Here is a 16743-nt window from a genome sequence, read left to right on the forward strand (position 1 = left end):
GATAGTCTATCAGTGAGCTGGATGCAATCCTACCTTGAGGGGAGAGAACAGATGGTGGAGGTAAACGGTACCCTATCCCCCCCCCCTCACAGTGAGCTGTGGTGTTCCACAAGGAAGCATACTAGGACCGCTACTGTTCCTAATTTATGCAAATGACATGTCGTCAGCTTGTGACTGCAACTTGTTCTTGTTCGCGGACGACTCAGCCCTGCTGGTCTCTGACGAGAACAAGTTACAGGTTGAAAAAACCCTCAGCTCAGAACTCGGCAGAATCTGCACCTGGCTCGCTGATAACAAACTATCATTACACCTGGGTAAAACAGTCCATTCTCTTCGGATCAAATAACAAACTCAGCAAGACCGACGGCTTCTCAGTTACAGTGGGTGACAATATTGTCACAAGGAAAGATGAAATTACATACCTAGGTTCCATCCTAGAGGCAAATCTTTCCTGTGACAAAATGGCATCCAATGTAATAAAAAAAAGTCAACCAACGAACTAGATTCTTGTACCGGATCTCCTCTCTGGTAAACAAGAATACCTTGAAGACTCTGGCAGGAGCACTCATTCAAGGGTACTACGACTATGCTTGCACCTCATGGTACCGAAGCACCTCAAAGGCGCTAAAAACAAGATTATAAACATCACAAAACAAACTGGTCAGACTACTACTTGACCTTACTCCTAGAACCCACCTCACCCCTGCCCACTTTGACTACCTAGGATGGCTTAGAGTAGACTACAGAGTACAGCAACTTGCAATGGGCCTGGTCTACAAGATACACTACACGACTAAGGTACCCATGTACATGTCAAAATACTTCCCAAAGGTCAGTGAATACCACAACCACAACACCAGAGGGAGCTCCACAAATCATGTTAAACCCAGATTCGGCTCAAACAAGGGACTAAACACGTTTCGCAATTATGCCACATCAATGTGGAACGCCCTACCCAAAGCTGTAAAGGTATGTGAATCACTACCCACTTTCAAAACCACTCTCAAAGAGCACCTACGGGAGACTGCAATTCGAAACTGGCCCCTGTAAATGTCCTAACCCAACCCCCTCCAATGTACAGTAAATGTCCTAACCCAATAATACACGAGACCCTCTTCTTGGAACCAAGTATGGTTTTGTCGATATTCCAATGTACAGTTGTACAGTCCCCCCCCCCCACCCTACCTACCCAACCTCCTCCAATGTACAGTTTCTACATCAAATGTATATACTCTCTTTTTTAGACTCTTTGTATCACAAACAGTACTGTATTTGTAAATCTGGTATGTCATAAATGTATAGATGTAGCAGTACTGTATCTGTTGTGAAGGGCCAGATTAAACCGAATATATATATTTATTTATATATATATATTTAATTGTATTTGTATATTCTCTAATATTCCCTGATATCCCTTGTATATTCCTTGTACAATATGCATTGAATATCCATTCTAGCCTACTGAACATCCCATAATAGTCTCCATTCTACTATTGGTCGAGACCTTGGTGCCAGGCTGCCATACCCCCCAGACCCAGTTCAAACGTACCGCTCAACATGTACGAACAAGTCCTAGTTCCGCGTAGGAATCTGGCTACCGCACCACTAATGGTACTATTTGTTCATAGTGCGTATATATACTGCGCTACTAAAGTAGGACTTCCTTTTTAGTCCAGTTTCTTACCCTCCAATAGAGTGACAGACGTAAAGCCTCCCCGCGACGCCACGTGTGGGAGTAAGGCCAAGTTCGGCCTACCATCGGTATTGAGACATCGTGTATATTAATATTTGAATAGTCATATTTGGCACTATATCGTCGAGTTGGACGTAGTCTATTAAGCTAATAATAGTCTATTCATATGTAGTGCTTCGTGCGGTGAGAATACTATCGTAGTCAGTACCCCCATCGTTTCGGGTAGAACTGGCTGCTTATCCAGGGTGGCCGACCCCATGTGAGGCTGCACCCGAGGAGCCCCAGAGCCGACGAGCGAGTGGACCTGCATACCGGATTATTCTACCGACGACAGCCCGCCTTCCCAGGCACGGATTATGCTTTGTATACAGTGATTATTCTATGGATAAAGACCAACACTGCCGTGTGTTGGAAACCCCCCCCCGGAGAGGACGACAGGTGAGGAGACGCTCTACACGACGAGGTCGCTTCACGTCTCTCCATCGTGGACCGGAGGAAGCCGGCCCACAGAGAGTCCAACTGCTTTCATCTGTGGATCGAGGATCGCTGAGGCACCGAGCCGCACAACCGTGGGTTCTCCCAGGATACCCTCGGCCAGACGGATACAGCCAGACTCTACCCCCCCCCCCCTTCTCCAGTTGTCTTACAAGCGACCGGAATTCCCCCCTAGTGTATCCAGTTCTATAATCATTAAAGTATCATTGCTATTATTCCTTAAATATTCCAGGTTGTATATTTACCGCCTGCGCCACCAGAGATTGGACGTTCTCTATTGATATACCAACGAATACTCATTTGCCATAAAAGTGCATCCTATTTCAAATCATAAATGTAATTAAGTGATTGCTCTACATACCTTTTGCTATGTATTAATTATTATTAAACGCAGACTTTCGACTTGGTACATTTGTGTTGGATCGTTTCATCTACGTGGGAGTGTTTACCATAATTATTTATGCCTAGTACTGGGTGGCCAGAGTCTAAAGTACAAGAGGTAGTGGTAGTAAGTATCATATCTAACAATACAGTCAGGGAATTGTACCCCTCAGTTACAATTGGTCCTTCGAGCCGGATGGTAATTAGTGTAATATTAATATAGTGTTATTAATATTGAAATGGCCTATGATGAACACTCCACGAAACGATCCTCCTAACCAACACCCGCAGCGCGAACGACGGCTCCCTCAGTACTTAGAGGCTTACGCTGTCAGTCAACAACCTAGTCTTCTACTAACAGTAAACGCGGTAAAACTAGAAAGTAAAAGTATGTCTAACCCCAACGCCCAGACTACCCCGACCATAGAGGCCCCTACGGGTTCTAATGTAACTGACCAAGCTCACGGTGGGGACCAGTGGGAACCAGACATGACTTCACACCCCGCCAGTACTGAAGAAGTAGTCCCTGATGAGTCCCGGGAGGAATACAACGCTACCGAGAGAGAACTCGGCACGGAAGAAGACGGGGAGAGCACCGTGGAGATAGAGCTCCAAGGCTCCGCAAGGAGTACCCCGAGGGAAGGCTCCCCTATACAACCGCCTTCTCCCAGCGAGGCAGAGAGGACCCTACAGCAGGCCTTCCTCATCAGCCTGAACGCCGCTGCTGAACGCGACCGACTGCAGATCCAGCAGCGGAGCGAAGAAGAGCATATACGTCTAGAAATAAGACGCATTCAGATGGAAGAGAATGTGGCCCGAGACCGAGCAGACAGCCAGCGAGCAGCTGCTGGTGCTCTACGGGACGCAGAGCGCGACAGACAGCAAGCGCAACTAATAGAACAGCTGATCAGACGGACAACACCCTCTCCCTCCGCCAGAGGCTCCAGGAACTCGTCTAGACACACCTCCAGGGCGGCATCCCCTAGCCGAGTAAACAACCCTGAACTTGACCAACAGACAAGGTCTATACCCCCCACAGACCACCTCCCCCCACCGGTCCAAGCGAGACCTAGCAACCGGGAAGGAGCAGCATACCCTGTGGAGAGGCTAAACCAGAGACTACAAGCACTGGATGACCTAACTGAAGACGAAGAGGAAGAGGAGGAGAACCGCGCCCGACGACAGCACAGTACTCTACCGGACCAGGAGGTCCGGTACAGCCCAGGCTATACTCCCGCGGAGCTGCGCTACAGACCCCCGACTCTATACACGGGTGAGCACGACGCACGACCCGCACCGAGGAACAGCACCTGGACAAGCGGGCCATGGTACACTGCCGGTACCAGCCCATACCAAGGAGCGGGAGGAGACTCGCCTAGGAGGCCTCTCCCCCAACGCTCGCCGATGTATCCACAGTCAGCGTCATACATTGGCACGCCTATGGTACCCGACTTCACCCAAGAGAACCGGGCCCAGTATACAGAACTCCGCATGTGTCTGGAGACCATGTTGGTGGATGTATTGGATGAACGCCATAAATACGCCATCCTACTGAAGCACTTAAAGGTACCCCGCGCACATAATATAGCGCTCGCCTACGCGACTTCCACCACCCCATACACAGCAGCGCTGGTAGCATTGGACCAGAGGTATGGGCGCATATGGGATCACGTGATCCAGGAGATCCGACACATCGACCGCTTACCCCCAGCAATAGACAATCGAGCCCTGGACGACCTGTCCATCAGAGTGCAGTCCCTGGTAGGGATGTTGGGAGCGCAGAGAGAGAAGGGGAGGCATGAACTTTACGCCAACTCAAATGTGGAAAGGATCTTGGAGAAGCTGCCGCCCGCTCGACAGGAGCGTTTTAGGCGGCAGAGAGACCACCGAGACCCGAATGGCCCCGAACCGAACCTCCTCGATCTAGCAGACTTCCTGGCGAGAGAAGTCAGCAGCCTACGGCTAGATACATTCGGACGGAGCACCCCTGGCTCCAGAGAAGGAACCAGACGACTAAATGATGGAAGAAGATCGGTGACTGTGATGCACCAATCGGAGTCAGTACCGAGCAGCAGGAGCCACAGTACCCCCTCCAGAACGGAGAAGTGGAAGATAGTGTGCCCCTACTGTGAGAAAGAACACTGGCTAGCGCAATGTGACTCCTTCCCCAAGCTGAACGCGGAGGAAGCAAGTCAATGGATAAAGTCCAACAAGCGCTGTTTTCGCTGTGCGCGCTCACACATGGCAGCCGAATGCCGCTTAAAGAAAAGGTGCACCAAGTGCGATGGAGCCCATCTGGACATACTTCACGACAGTAACAGACGGCGCCCTTCACCCGCACCATCCAGCAGCAAAGCGAGCGTCATGTACATCGATCCCGCCAGCAGCAGTGGAGCCCGAGTACTCCTAAAAGTAGTGCGTGTGACACTAAGCTACCAGAATAAAGTCCTGGACACTTACGCCGTCCTCGATGACGGGTCAGAGAAGACCCTTCTGCTCGCCTCCGCTGCGGCCCAGCTAGGGCTGCGGGGAAGCGAAACCCAAATGACAATTCGGACAATAAGACGAGATTTGAAGACGATAAAGGGCGAGAATGTCTCATTCTCTATCGCAGCAAGCGGCCAGCCTGAGCGACGGTACCAGATTACAGACGCTTTCACCAGCCAAGAAATAGGACTGTCGCGGTACACATACCCCGTCGCCAAGCTGATGGAGAAATATGCACATCTGCGCAAGTTACCGATCCCGCTCATAGACAATGCTATGCCGACCCTGTTGATAGGCTCCGACCATGCAGACCTCATTGTCCCGATAGACCGGGTTCATACCGGACCCCGAGGCTGTCCTGCAGCAGTCGAGACCCGTTTGGGATGGACTCTCCAAGGCCCGCTCGCCAAATCTCTCAACCGAAGTACAGCCACTAGATGTCTCCACTCCCGAGTCACAGAGGGAGAAACCGCACTCCTGCAACACGTAGAGCGGCTATGGACCTTGGAACAAATGCCCTTTAAGAACGGAAAGAAAGACATTCGCTCTAAAGATGACATTTACGCCATTCACCTCCTCGAGACAGGGACCAAGAGAGTCCCGGTCAACGGCGTGTTGAGATACGCCACGCCACTCCTGCGGCGAGAAGGAATGCCTACTTTCCACGCCAAGACAGACGCCACAGAACGGTACCTGCTGAACACGGAGCGGCGCTTAGCCAAGAACCCCGCCCAAGAGAGTGTATACCGCGCCGAGATTGAGAAGCTCATCACAGCGGGACACGTCACAAAGATGGATATTAAAGAGGCTGACCAGACCACTGAATCGTGGTACGTGCCTCACCACAAGGTCCATCACAACGGTAAAGACCGCATGGTATTTAACTGCAGCTACCAGATCGGATCCCAAAATCTGAATAAAGAGTTACTGCCCGGTCCCACACTCGGCCCCTCCCTACTCGGCGTTCTACTCCGCTTCCGCCGGGAGGAGGTGGCCATCAGCGGGGACATTAAAGGAATGTTCCTGCAGGTGAGATTAGTGGAGGAGGACAAGCCCCTGTTACGGTTCCTGTGGAGAGGGAGGCCAGGAGATGAGCACCCAGCCATCTACCAATGGGAAGTCCTCCCCTTCGGAACGACGTGCAGCCCCTGCTGTGCTACATTTGCACTGCAGAAGCATGTAGCAGAGGACCCAGCAGCGGACGAGGAGGTCCGACACAGCGTAAAGAACAGCTTCTACGTGGACAACTGTCTACAGAGCCTTTCAACCCAGGAAGAAGCCGAGGCTCTCCTGATTAAACTCCGCGCCTCATTGATCAAAGGCGGCTTTGATCTCAGGCAGTGGGCCAGCAGCGATCCGCAAGTACTGCGCAGCCTCTCCTCCGAGGACAAGGCAGCCAGCAGCGAGACCTGGATGGCTACAATCCCGGGAGAAGCCCAGGAGATGACCCTGGGATTGGTGTGGCGATTCAAAACAGATTCGCTTCACTACAGACACAAGCCCCTGACTACGGAGCAGGGAAGGCCGGCGGCGGCGCCGACCACCAGACGGAGTGTGTACACAACACTCGCCCGACAATATGACCCGCTAGGATGTATTCTACCGTACACCACCAGGGCAAAAATGATTGTACGAGCATTGTGGGACAAGGACCAGGGCTGGGACGACCCCATTCCCGCACACCTTGCATCCACCTGGAGAGAGTGGGAGATGGAGCTCCACTCACTCCCAGGCGTTAATATGCGCCGAAGCTACTTCCCACCCACGGTGAGGCCAGAGACATGTAAAATGGACTTACACGTCTTCAGTGACGCCTCAGAGGTCGCATACGGATCAGTAGCCTACTTGCGGGCCCAAGAAGAGGGGGGAGAGATCTACACAGCATTTGTCCTCGCCCGCTCGAGAATAGCCCCACGCAAGCAACAATCTATCCCACGTCTAGAGCTCTGCGCAGCCCTAGCCGGAGCGCACCTAGCCACGCTCATCCAACGTGAGCTCACCATACCGGTGTCTAGAACAATCCTGTGGTCAGATTCCACGACAGTACTCGCCTGGATCAAATCGGACTCATGCAAGTACAAAGTCTTCGTGGGAGTCAGAGTCACCGAGATTCAAGACTTAACCGAAGAGTTAACCGGAGAAACAGAGTGGCGCTACGTTGATACAAAACAGAACCCAGCTGACGTCATCACCCGGGGAAGGCCCCTAGATGACCTCACCCGTCGCAATGTCTACAGTGACGGCCCAGCATTCCTAAAGCTCCCGGAAGGAGAGTGGCCCACGCCTATCCTGAGGGAAGCAAGTCAAGAGGAGGCTGAGAATAAGAAACCTATGTTCTGTGGATTGAGCACTGTTATCTCCGCAGACCCCAACATAGATGATTGCACTACCATAGAGAGTGCACAACAAAGGATATTCCTACTGCACTACCTACCGTCTCTACAGACCCGCCAGAAGTGGGTAAAGGAGAGAGACAATTTGACAGAAGGAACAGTCGTCATGATTATTGATCAATCACTGCCCAGAGCTATGTGGCCGGCCGGCCGCGTAAGCAAAGTGATCACCGGTGCCGACGGCAAGGTCCGAGCAGCTGAAGTGCTTGTCCAGGGTCGCACTTACACCCGTCCCGTGGCGAGGCTCATAGAACTGCCCCGACTCCCAGACACAATCGATGATGACCATGACCCTATAACCCTATGACTTTGTGAAGTTGACTGACCCCTACAGCAAACCCTTATGTGTAAATAGACAACGCGATTAATCTGTCTCTGCTTAACTGATTAGGTCTGGGACCAATCAGGGGGTGGCTGTTGTGAAGGGCCAGATTAAACCGAATATATATATTTATTTATATATATATATTTAATTGTATTTGTATATTCTCTAATATTCCCTGATATCCCTTGTATATTCCTTGTACAATATGCATTGAATATCCATTCTAGCCTACTGAACATCCCATAATAGTCTCCATTCTACTATTGGTCGAGACCTTGGTGCCAGGCTGCCATACCCCCCAGACCCAGTTCAAACGTACCGCTCAACATGTACGAACAAGTCCTAGTTCCGCGTAGGAATCTGGCTACCGCACCACTAATGGTACTATTTGTTCATAGTGCGTATATATACTGCGCTACTAAAGTAGGACTTCCTTTTTAGTCCAGTTTCTTACCCTCCAATAGAGTGACAGACGTAAAGCCTCCCCGCGACGCCACGTGTGGGAGTAAGGCCAAGTTCGGCCTACCATCGGTATTGAGACATCGTGTATATTAATATTTGAATAGTCATATTTGGCACTATATCGTCGAGTTGGACGTAGTCTATTAAGCTAATAATAGTCTATTCATATGTAGTGCTTCGTGCGGTGAGAATACTATCGTAGTCAGTACCCCCATCGTTTCGGGTAGAACTGGCTGCTTATCCAGGGTGGCCGACCCCATGTGAGGCTGCACCCGAGGAGCCCCAGAGCCGACGAGCGAGTGGACCTGCATACCGGATTATTCTACCGACGACAGCCCGCCTTCCCAGGCACGGATTATGCTTTGTATACAGTGATTATTCTATGGATAAAGACCAACACTGCCGTGTGTTGGAAACCCCCCCCCGGAGAGGACGACAGGTGAGGAGACGCTCTACACGACGAGGTCGCTTCACGTCTCTCCATCGTGGACCGGAGGAAGCCGGCCCACAGAGAGTCCAACTGCTTTCATCTGTGGATCGAGGATCGCTGAGGCACCGAGCCGCACAACCGTGGGTTCTCCCAGGATACCCTCGGCCAGACGGATACAGCCAGACTCTACCCCCCCCCCCTTCTCCAGTTGTCTTACAAGCGACCGGAATTCCCCCCTAGTGTATCCAGTTCTATAATCATTAAAGTATCATTGCTATTATTCCTTAAATATTCCAGGTTGTATATTTACCGCCTGCGCCACCAGAGATTGGACGTTCTCTATTGATATACCAACGAATACTCATTTGCCATAAAAGTGCATCCTATTTCAAATCATAAATGTAATTAAGTGATTGCTCTACATACCTTTTGCTATGTATTAATTATTATTAAACGCAGACTTTCGACTTGGTACATTTGTGTTGGATCGTTTCATCTACGTGGGAGTGTTTACCATAATTATTTATGCCTAGTACTGGGTGGCCAGAGTCTAAAGTACAAGAGGTAGTGGTAGTAAGTATCATATCTAACAATACAGTCAGGGAATTGTACCCCTCAGTTACAGTATCTATATGTCGTGTATGTCATATATGTTATGATGAATTGAAAATGGGGGACCCCGATGTAAACAAGACGAAAGTCTTTCTCTGGTCTGCATCCCCTTAACAATTGTGTGTATTGAGCTGTACTGTCGAGTCAAGAGTTTTGTATTGTACCCATTCTGCAATCTGTTAAAGTTTTCAATCAATCAATCAATCAGCAAGGGAAATACTTCTTAACAGTTTATTGTTAAGGCTTGTTAATATGATGACTTCAAACCTTGGCTAAATGCCAAGGAATACCCTATTCATGTAATTCTCTCCCATTGCCTACATAATATTTTGGCCTGTCAAATCCATACAAAGACTAGGCTAAATCCATTTTCCATAATATTGTCTTAAAAGGTTTACCCACTGCCACTAGGAGGTGCTGCAGCATCCTCGGCACCCCTACGTTCCACAATACTGTCATGAGTTACTCACATTAAGCAAAAGCTTCATTCTTTGTTATACTATATTTTATACACTACACTTTTTCACTATCATGCCATGTAACCTTTATATTATGGCTTATTGTTTGGATGAACTTGAGTAATGAGTGAGAACACTTGTCAGGTAATTTAGGGAAAACGCTGAAAGAAACCGCTGTTGTGCTGCTCTGCTCAGTTTGTTTGACAGTGAGAGTGATTTCAATACAATAGGAAACTGGACTGAAAAAGAGTCATTTAAAAAATGGACCGAATGTGTGACTTATCTTGTGTTGGATTCTAGTCCAATTCTCATCTAGGTGTTGTCCTATTTCCTAAGTGATTATTGTTGCTCTCAAAATGCATTCAAATGCATAGATTAACTCATTGGACGCCACCGCTTAAGTGCGCCAGAGGGGGGTAGAAAGCCATCGCTTTAATCAATGGGAGGAGTGGGAGATTTGCGAGTGCTTAAAATATATCTTAAATTATGGCTATGAGTCTAATACACCCGTCGCTTATCAATGAGTTGCTTGCAGTCAACATGTACAAAACTGATTGTTTTTTCATCTGTACATTTCCGTTTTATACCGTTTTGAATAAGAGTATAGTTTTGGTGATTTCTATTAAAGGGGACCTGCATTGCTATTCCTAGCACTATTTGGGAAACTTTACACAATTCCTGTGAGTCTATTGAAGACATCTGTACGTTTTTTTTCCAAAAAATGCATTGTTTTATATTTCTTATTAAGTACTCAAAAGCCTCATTTCACAGCATCAGTATTTCAGGCTGTGATGGCCTGGCTCCGCCCATAAGCACTGAGTGACAGTCATCCACACAGTCTGCGACTGGTAGACCGAGAGAGATAGAGAGAGAGAGAGAGGGGGTGGGATAGAGAGAGAGGTGGAGAGGGAAAGGGAGAGAGAGAGAGCGAGAGAGAGAGAGAGGGGGGGTGGGATAGAGAGAGAGAGGGGGGAGAGAGAGAGAGCGAGAGAGAGAGCGAGAGAGAGAGAGGGAGATAGAGAGAGAGAGAGAGGGAGAGAGAGAGAGATAGAGAGAGAGAGACCCGGACTCAGCGGTACTGAGAATGAAACGCTGTGTAAACAAGCACACGCAGACGCAGGCTCTCTCTCTCTCTCTCTCTCTCTCTCTGTCTCTCCCTCTCTATCTCTCTCTCTCTCCCTCGCAGAGTGCAGTCGAGGTGTCGGGTTTCACTATCTGCCTCGCTGTTTGAGGAAGTGATTTCCACTCGCTCTGCTATCGCTGTTTGGGCTGCCTAGGTTGTGGGCGGGCATTGGCTCCCACAGAGCCAATCGGATCACTATCCGCTTCCCCAGCGCCACGTGACGTCACCATGCGCGTCAAATCAGAACGACCTGATTAAAATGGACCAGGAAATGAATGACCTGAATGACGGCAATCCGCCAATATGGTATTTAGAGACAAAAACACATTGATACTAACTCCTATTACTATAATACAATGCTAGAGACTCAAAAAAGACATTTTAATGCATGTCACCTTTAATTTCAGAGAAAGACGCGATAAAAGCCCTTTAGTGGAATACACAAAACACGTTGTCACGGACTTCCCAACTAACATCAACACAACAAGGGGGTGTTTAATCACCATGCAGATGCTCAAATAGCACCACTCCCAGGGCTGTACAGTGCAACGAGGTTATCGCAAATTGCCCCTTAACAGTTTCAGTGCCAGCCATAACGTTGATTAATGTCCTTGAGTGCCATCATCCACTTCAATGATAGCGTTAAAAACGCATAATCTATGTTTTAAATTATGGCTATGCGTCTAATCTGCCCGTCGCTTATCAATAACTTGTTTGCAGTCAACATTGTCGAAACGGATTGTTTTTTTTAATCTGTTCATATCCTTTTTATAGCATTTCGAAAAGCTATCGTTTTCTCGAAAATTTCCGGAAAATAGAAAGATTCCCTCATAAACGGCATTTATTGGAATATTCTCGAATACACTAGACACGTTGTCATTTGTCGGCCTATTTATGAATAGTTTTCAAATAAACGCTAGATTATCGATAGTATATGTGTCCTCATGCACGATACAGAAGCGGGCTGAAAAATCGCTTAGCCGTGCATTGGTCAGCACCAACGGCACGCACGCACACACACACACAGACACGTGATCGCTGTGAAAGAAACATCTGATTAACCCAAGATTGGTAACATAGAGTCCTTAACCCACATCTGATGTCCTGCAAAAAGATTAATCCAATTCCTTATCGCCATTCCAAATATTGATTGCGAGTGTCCCCAGTCAATGTGGCATAATATACTGCATGCCTGACTCAATGCAATAGTATCCAGCTGCATACCCGAGAAGTAAAACCTGGACCGGACTTATTTTTTTTATGCACATCCCCAGCCAATCCAATCCAATGATGTGCAATACCATCCGGGAGACGATAGGCGGCGGTATTTGCCCTTTTGCAAGCTCAGACCCATTCCCAACGATAACATTAGGTTGGATGGATGAAAATGAATGGACATCGCTAATAAAAGAAATAACGATTAAAACCCGACTATACTCGTGATTGGCGCTCAAGCGTCGGCGAGTTAACCCGACTATACTCGTGACTCGCGTCCAATGAGTTAATACTAAAGTCTTAAAGATCTTCCCGGGGGAGCATGCCCCCAAACCCTTCTGGAGGGGCTACGATTCATGACCTTGGTATTTTGAGAATCCTGGCTATGCCCCTCTGTCAAAGCAGGTGATGGCCACAAATGTGCAAGGTTCTAGATTTATCTTCCGGGCAAGAGACATAGAGTTAGAGTAGTGAAGAAAATACTTGTAATGTGTTATTGTTAGGGATGGGTATCGTTAGGATTTTATCAATACTACTACTCTTATCGATACTGCTTAACGGTTCGGTATTTTATCGATATCCTTATCGGTTATTTTTTATTAAAGGGATGCTCGATTAAATAAAGGTTAAATAAATGTAAAAAAAAATCTATATATTTTTTTAACCGATACCGATATTTTCCGATATCACATTTTTATGCCAATATCGGCCGATAATATCGGTAGGCCGATAATATCGGACATCCATTTATTTTGCAAGAAAAAAAGACAATTAATTAACACTTTGGGTGCCGGAAAACGCCTAAACACGTCATTCCCGGTCATGCTCAAGTTGCCGAAGACGCTTTACAGCGTCTTTGATATCAATATTTCAAAAATCTGGGACCGGATTCATATTTCCCCTCCGCTGGCCTGAGATCCACCAGGAGGACCCACTGAGCTCTCTGGCGGTTCAGGAGCGCCATCTGGTGGCCGATCGGCGCAATCGCTTAACAGGAAGTGCCGTAGAGGTTGTGCTGGTCGGCCGTATTACTTCCGGGCACTCGATATAGGTCCCGGGACTCGATCTCGACACACTACATAGCGATCGATTGCCAATAACTCGATAAACAACATGATTTGGACGTATATACCATTATACAAGCTGGAGATGGACCGGGTAAATCGACATCCCATAATGGTAAAATTTCTACTCTACGATGATCGCCCAACGGCGCGCGGAGACTGGGGTGAGTTTTAGCGTGTAAAATTACCGTCTTCGATACTAACTGCTATTATCAACATTTGACCCACATTAGATGATTGGTATAACGCTGCCCACGGAATTATAAACGGCCCCTAGCTCATCCGGTCAACATCAGATGACGTGTAGTAACTTCTAGAAGTACGTCTAGTTGGAATTTTTTATATCGCGCTGATTGCCATAAAACTGTATTGCATCATCAATATAATGTATTTGGGGCTATAGATCACGTTCTGGAGAAAGCTGCAGAAAGAGATGAAAACATACTTATACATTAGACCATACTTTACTATGAATATGTGAATGAAAAAGTTTAACGTTGCTACACAATGAACAATACATATAGGACTTTGAATGGGCCCTAATAATGGCAATGTAGCAATAGAATTTAAAAAGTTATAGCCCTGCAAAGAAGGGGACTTTCTCTATAGACAAATAGAGCCGGCAACCTACGGTTGATAATGAATTTAACCCATGGCAGCCAAAGTGTTAAGAACAGAATCGATATTGCTTTATTATTTATAACTTTATAAATAAATATTATAAATAAATATAATAAATTGTTATTTCTTCAGCAACAGTAACCCTGTGACACTCGCCCTATCCTCTGTCATCCTTCCTCTAGCTGCTAAGGTGAAGGGACTTTGGGCTTGGCTGGGACCGGTGGTGGTAGAGGGAGGAGGGGTGGGCTGGGACATGGTGGCTGCAGCCTCAGCCTGACTATCTATAAAAAGTTGTCATCTTTCAAATATATTTGTAGCTAAGCAATTATATTTTATTTATTAGCCTATTCATAATAATTCCTTATTAGCCTAGCTAACTCCGTATCTTGGCTTACCTGCAGTGGACGTGGATGGAGATGGAACACTGCGAGCAAAGCAGTTGAAAATGTTATGTTTTGACAACAGATGTTTTGACAAATTGCTTGTATTGCCACCCTTACTTGCAAATGTTTTATTGCACTTGTGGCAACGTGCGTTGTCGGCATCAACTTTCGTAAAGTGTACCCAGACTTTAGAGCGTTTCGTTCTCTCCGCCATATGAGCGCATGCAGAGCTCTGTCTGTGTGCTGCGCGCTTCAGCACGGAGCCAAGTACCCGTATGTGCATTTGTGAGTGTGAGCGACTCAAGTCGCGATTGTGTGTAACTAACAGCCCCGCTTCCCGTGCAGACAGAGCGAGACAGAGAGAGAGGAGAGATAGTTCGCAACGTTTAAATTCCTTGAAAAAAAAAAAAAAAATCCATAATTTCTCGAGTATCGATAGCAGTACCGATAACGTCGGAGCTTATCAATACTCCAGTTTTTTCTAATTTAGTACCGGTTCCCGTTTAGAACCGGGTTTCGGGGGGCATCCCTAGTTATTGTATCAGTTGGGGGAATCGCGTCCATGCTAGACCGAGACACTGCGGTGGGCTGACACGCAGAAGACGCATCTGGCCTGGCTGACACTTAGGAGGAACGATAACCACATCTTCCTCTGCAGGTTCCATCATCTGTGGCTTCTGTTTTGACTATGAAAACATGTTCTTTTTATGTGTTTTCATTTTATTCTTATTACCCCCACTAAACCTGAGTTAGTACAGTTAACGTTGCTTCAGTCACCAACACTGCTCTCTTCCCGCTGGGATGCGGAGATACAGCTGTGTGACCATCCATCACCTTGTCATCATCAATCTCGACGTAGCGAAGCCTCTCAAGACACGCGTAGGCCAAGAGTAAAGCCGTCCTGCTCAGCCTCCAGGCACCATGCCCATCTATTATGTCTGAGAGCAGAGTCTGCAGGGAGGCAGCAGAGCCACGGAGCGTCCAGGGGCTGAAACTACACTCCCACACCGGGCCAATGAAACGCTGGAACACCAGCTGGCCAGTTAAAATCCTATATCCCCACTTGCTGCAGTGCAGATCGACGGACCCAATGGCCCCCGTCACGTAGGGACTCGTGACCAGACAAGGTTATTAGAGCCAGTGAGTCACTGAACAAGAAATATGTATTTTCAGTGTTAGAAAAAGGCCCCCACATCTGCTTGGGTGTATGTGAAATGGTTTACAGTGTTTCCCACCACTGTATCAGGGCAGACCCACCACTAATAGATTTTCCAAAAAGGACTGGATAACGTAATGTTTTTTGTTGCATGTACAGTCTTTTCCACTACTGACTGTGTATCTTAGCCCCCTCTCGTCTGCCACTGCAAATAACAAGGGATGCACCGATGCCACTGGCTATTGCATGGCCAATACTTATCTCCACTTCTGCTAACGATAACAATCCGATCCATTACTTTTACAGAAGATTAAATATTTAGACCATTTGTTTGCAGTCAGTGGACAGTTGAGATATAATCCAATTATCTCCCTTAGATAGTCGCCAATTGCTTTGCTTTGATTTCTGCTATGTTACACATTTTAATAATGGAGACATTTTCAGAAATGTTCAGTCCACTATCCAATACCTGTATCTGTATCAGCACATCCATACAATTAACCCAGTAAATTATGGAAAACACTGATACGTCAATATCACATAAAACTCCACATATCACGACATAAAAGGTAGAAACAAACAAACGAAACCTGAGCGGCTGCAAGGTACGTGACATGTTACGATTCCAAGACCGAATTTGCAAAAAAGTGAATCTCTCCTCCTCCTCCTCCTCCTCCACAGCGGACTACAGCACCAGTGAGATGCTGGTGAACATGGGCAACCTGCCCCTGGACGAGTTCTACCCAGCTGTGGCCATCGTAACCCTGATGCGGATCCTGCGGGACCCGTCGCTCTCCAACCACCACACCATGGTGGTCCAGGCCGTCACCTTCATCTTCAAGTCCCTGGGCCTCAAGTGTGTCCAGTTCCTCCCCCAGGTCATGCCCACCTTCCTCAACGTCATCCGGGTGTGCGATGCCAGCATCCGAGAGGTAGGTGGCGCCGCCGGTTAGAGGAACTTCTTTAAATTTTTATTTCTTTTTTATAAGTGCTGTGAAGGCACCATGAAGGTAACTTGACGAGCTGTCATGTACTTCTCCCGTCTTCACGTTTCTGAGCCCTGGAGGCAGGACCTTTTTTTACCCACTTCACTTACCTCCGTTTCCTTTTAAATCACAACCGCACATTTTTCCACCCAATAAATGTGCCAGAGTGAGGGTGTCCCAGCCGTGAAATTAGTGGCCAGGCGCCCCGTGACTAACAGTGATTGACCCCGTGACGGAATAGAGTTTTTGGTCCAGCCGACGTCTGCACCACGCTCCATCCACTTGTTCTGGTTACACCTGCTCTCTCTCGCTCTCGCTCTCTAGTTACTTTCTCTCTCTAGCTACTCTCTCTCTGACTTCTCTCTCTCTCTCTCTCTCTCTCTCTCTCTCTCTCTCTCTCTCTCTCTCTCTCTCTCTGGCTACTCTCTCTTGCTGCTCTCTCTTGCTGGCTACTCTCTA

The 16743-nt window shown here is 47.7% G+C and overlaps 1 protein-coding gene across 3 annotated transcripts in view; it reads left to right on the forward strand.

The window, feature by feature from the left end:
• The window catches only part of mtor (mechanistic target of rapamycin kinase), a 368371-nt gene that overhangs the window by 82422 nt on the left and 269206 nt on the right, over positions 1-16743 (forward strand). For all 3 annotated transcript variants that reach the window (XM_084334134.1, XM_084334136.1, XM_084334135.1), the window contains exon 19: positions 15980-16230. In XM_084334134.1, coding sequence (XP_084190260.1) covers positions 15980-16230 — 251 coding nt within the window. The remainder of the gene's footprint in view (positions 1-15979; positions 16231-16743) is intronic.

This window comes from Notolepis coatsorum (genome assembly GCF_963971535.1).
Source record: "Notolepis coatsorum genome assembly, chromosome: 17".
Lineage (NCBI taxonomy): Eukaryota > Metazoa > Chordata > Actinopteri > Aulopiformes > Paralepididae > Notolepis > Notolepis coatsorum.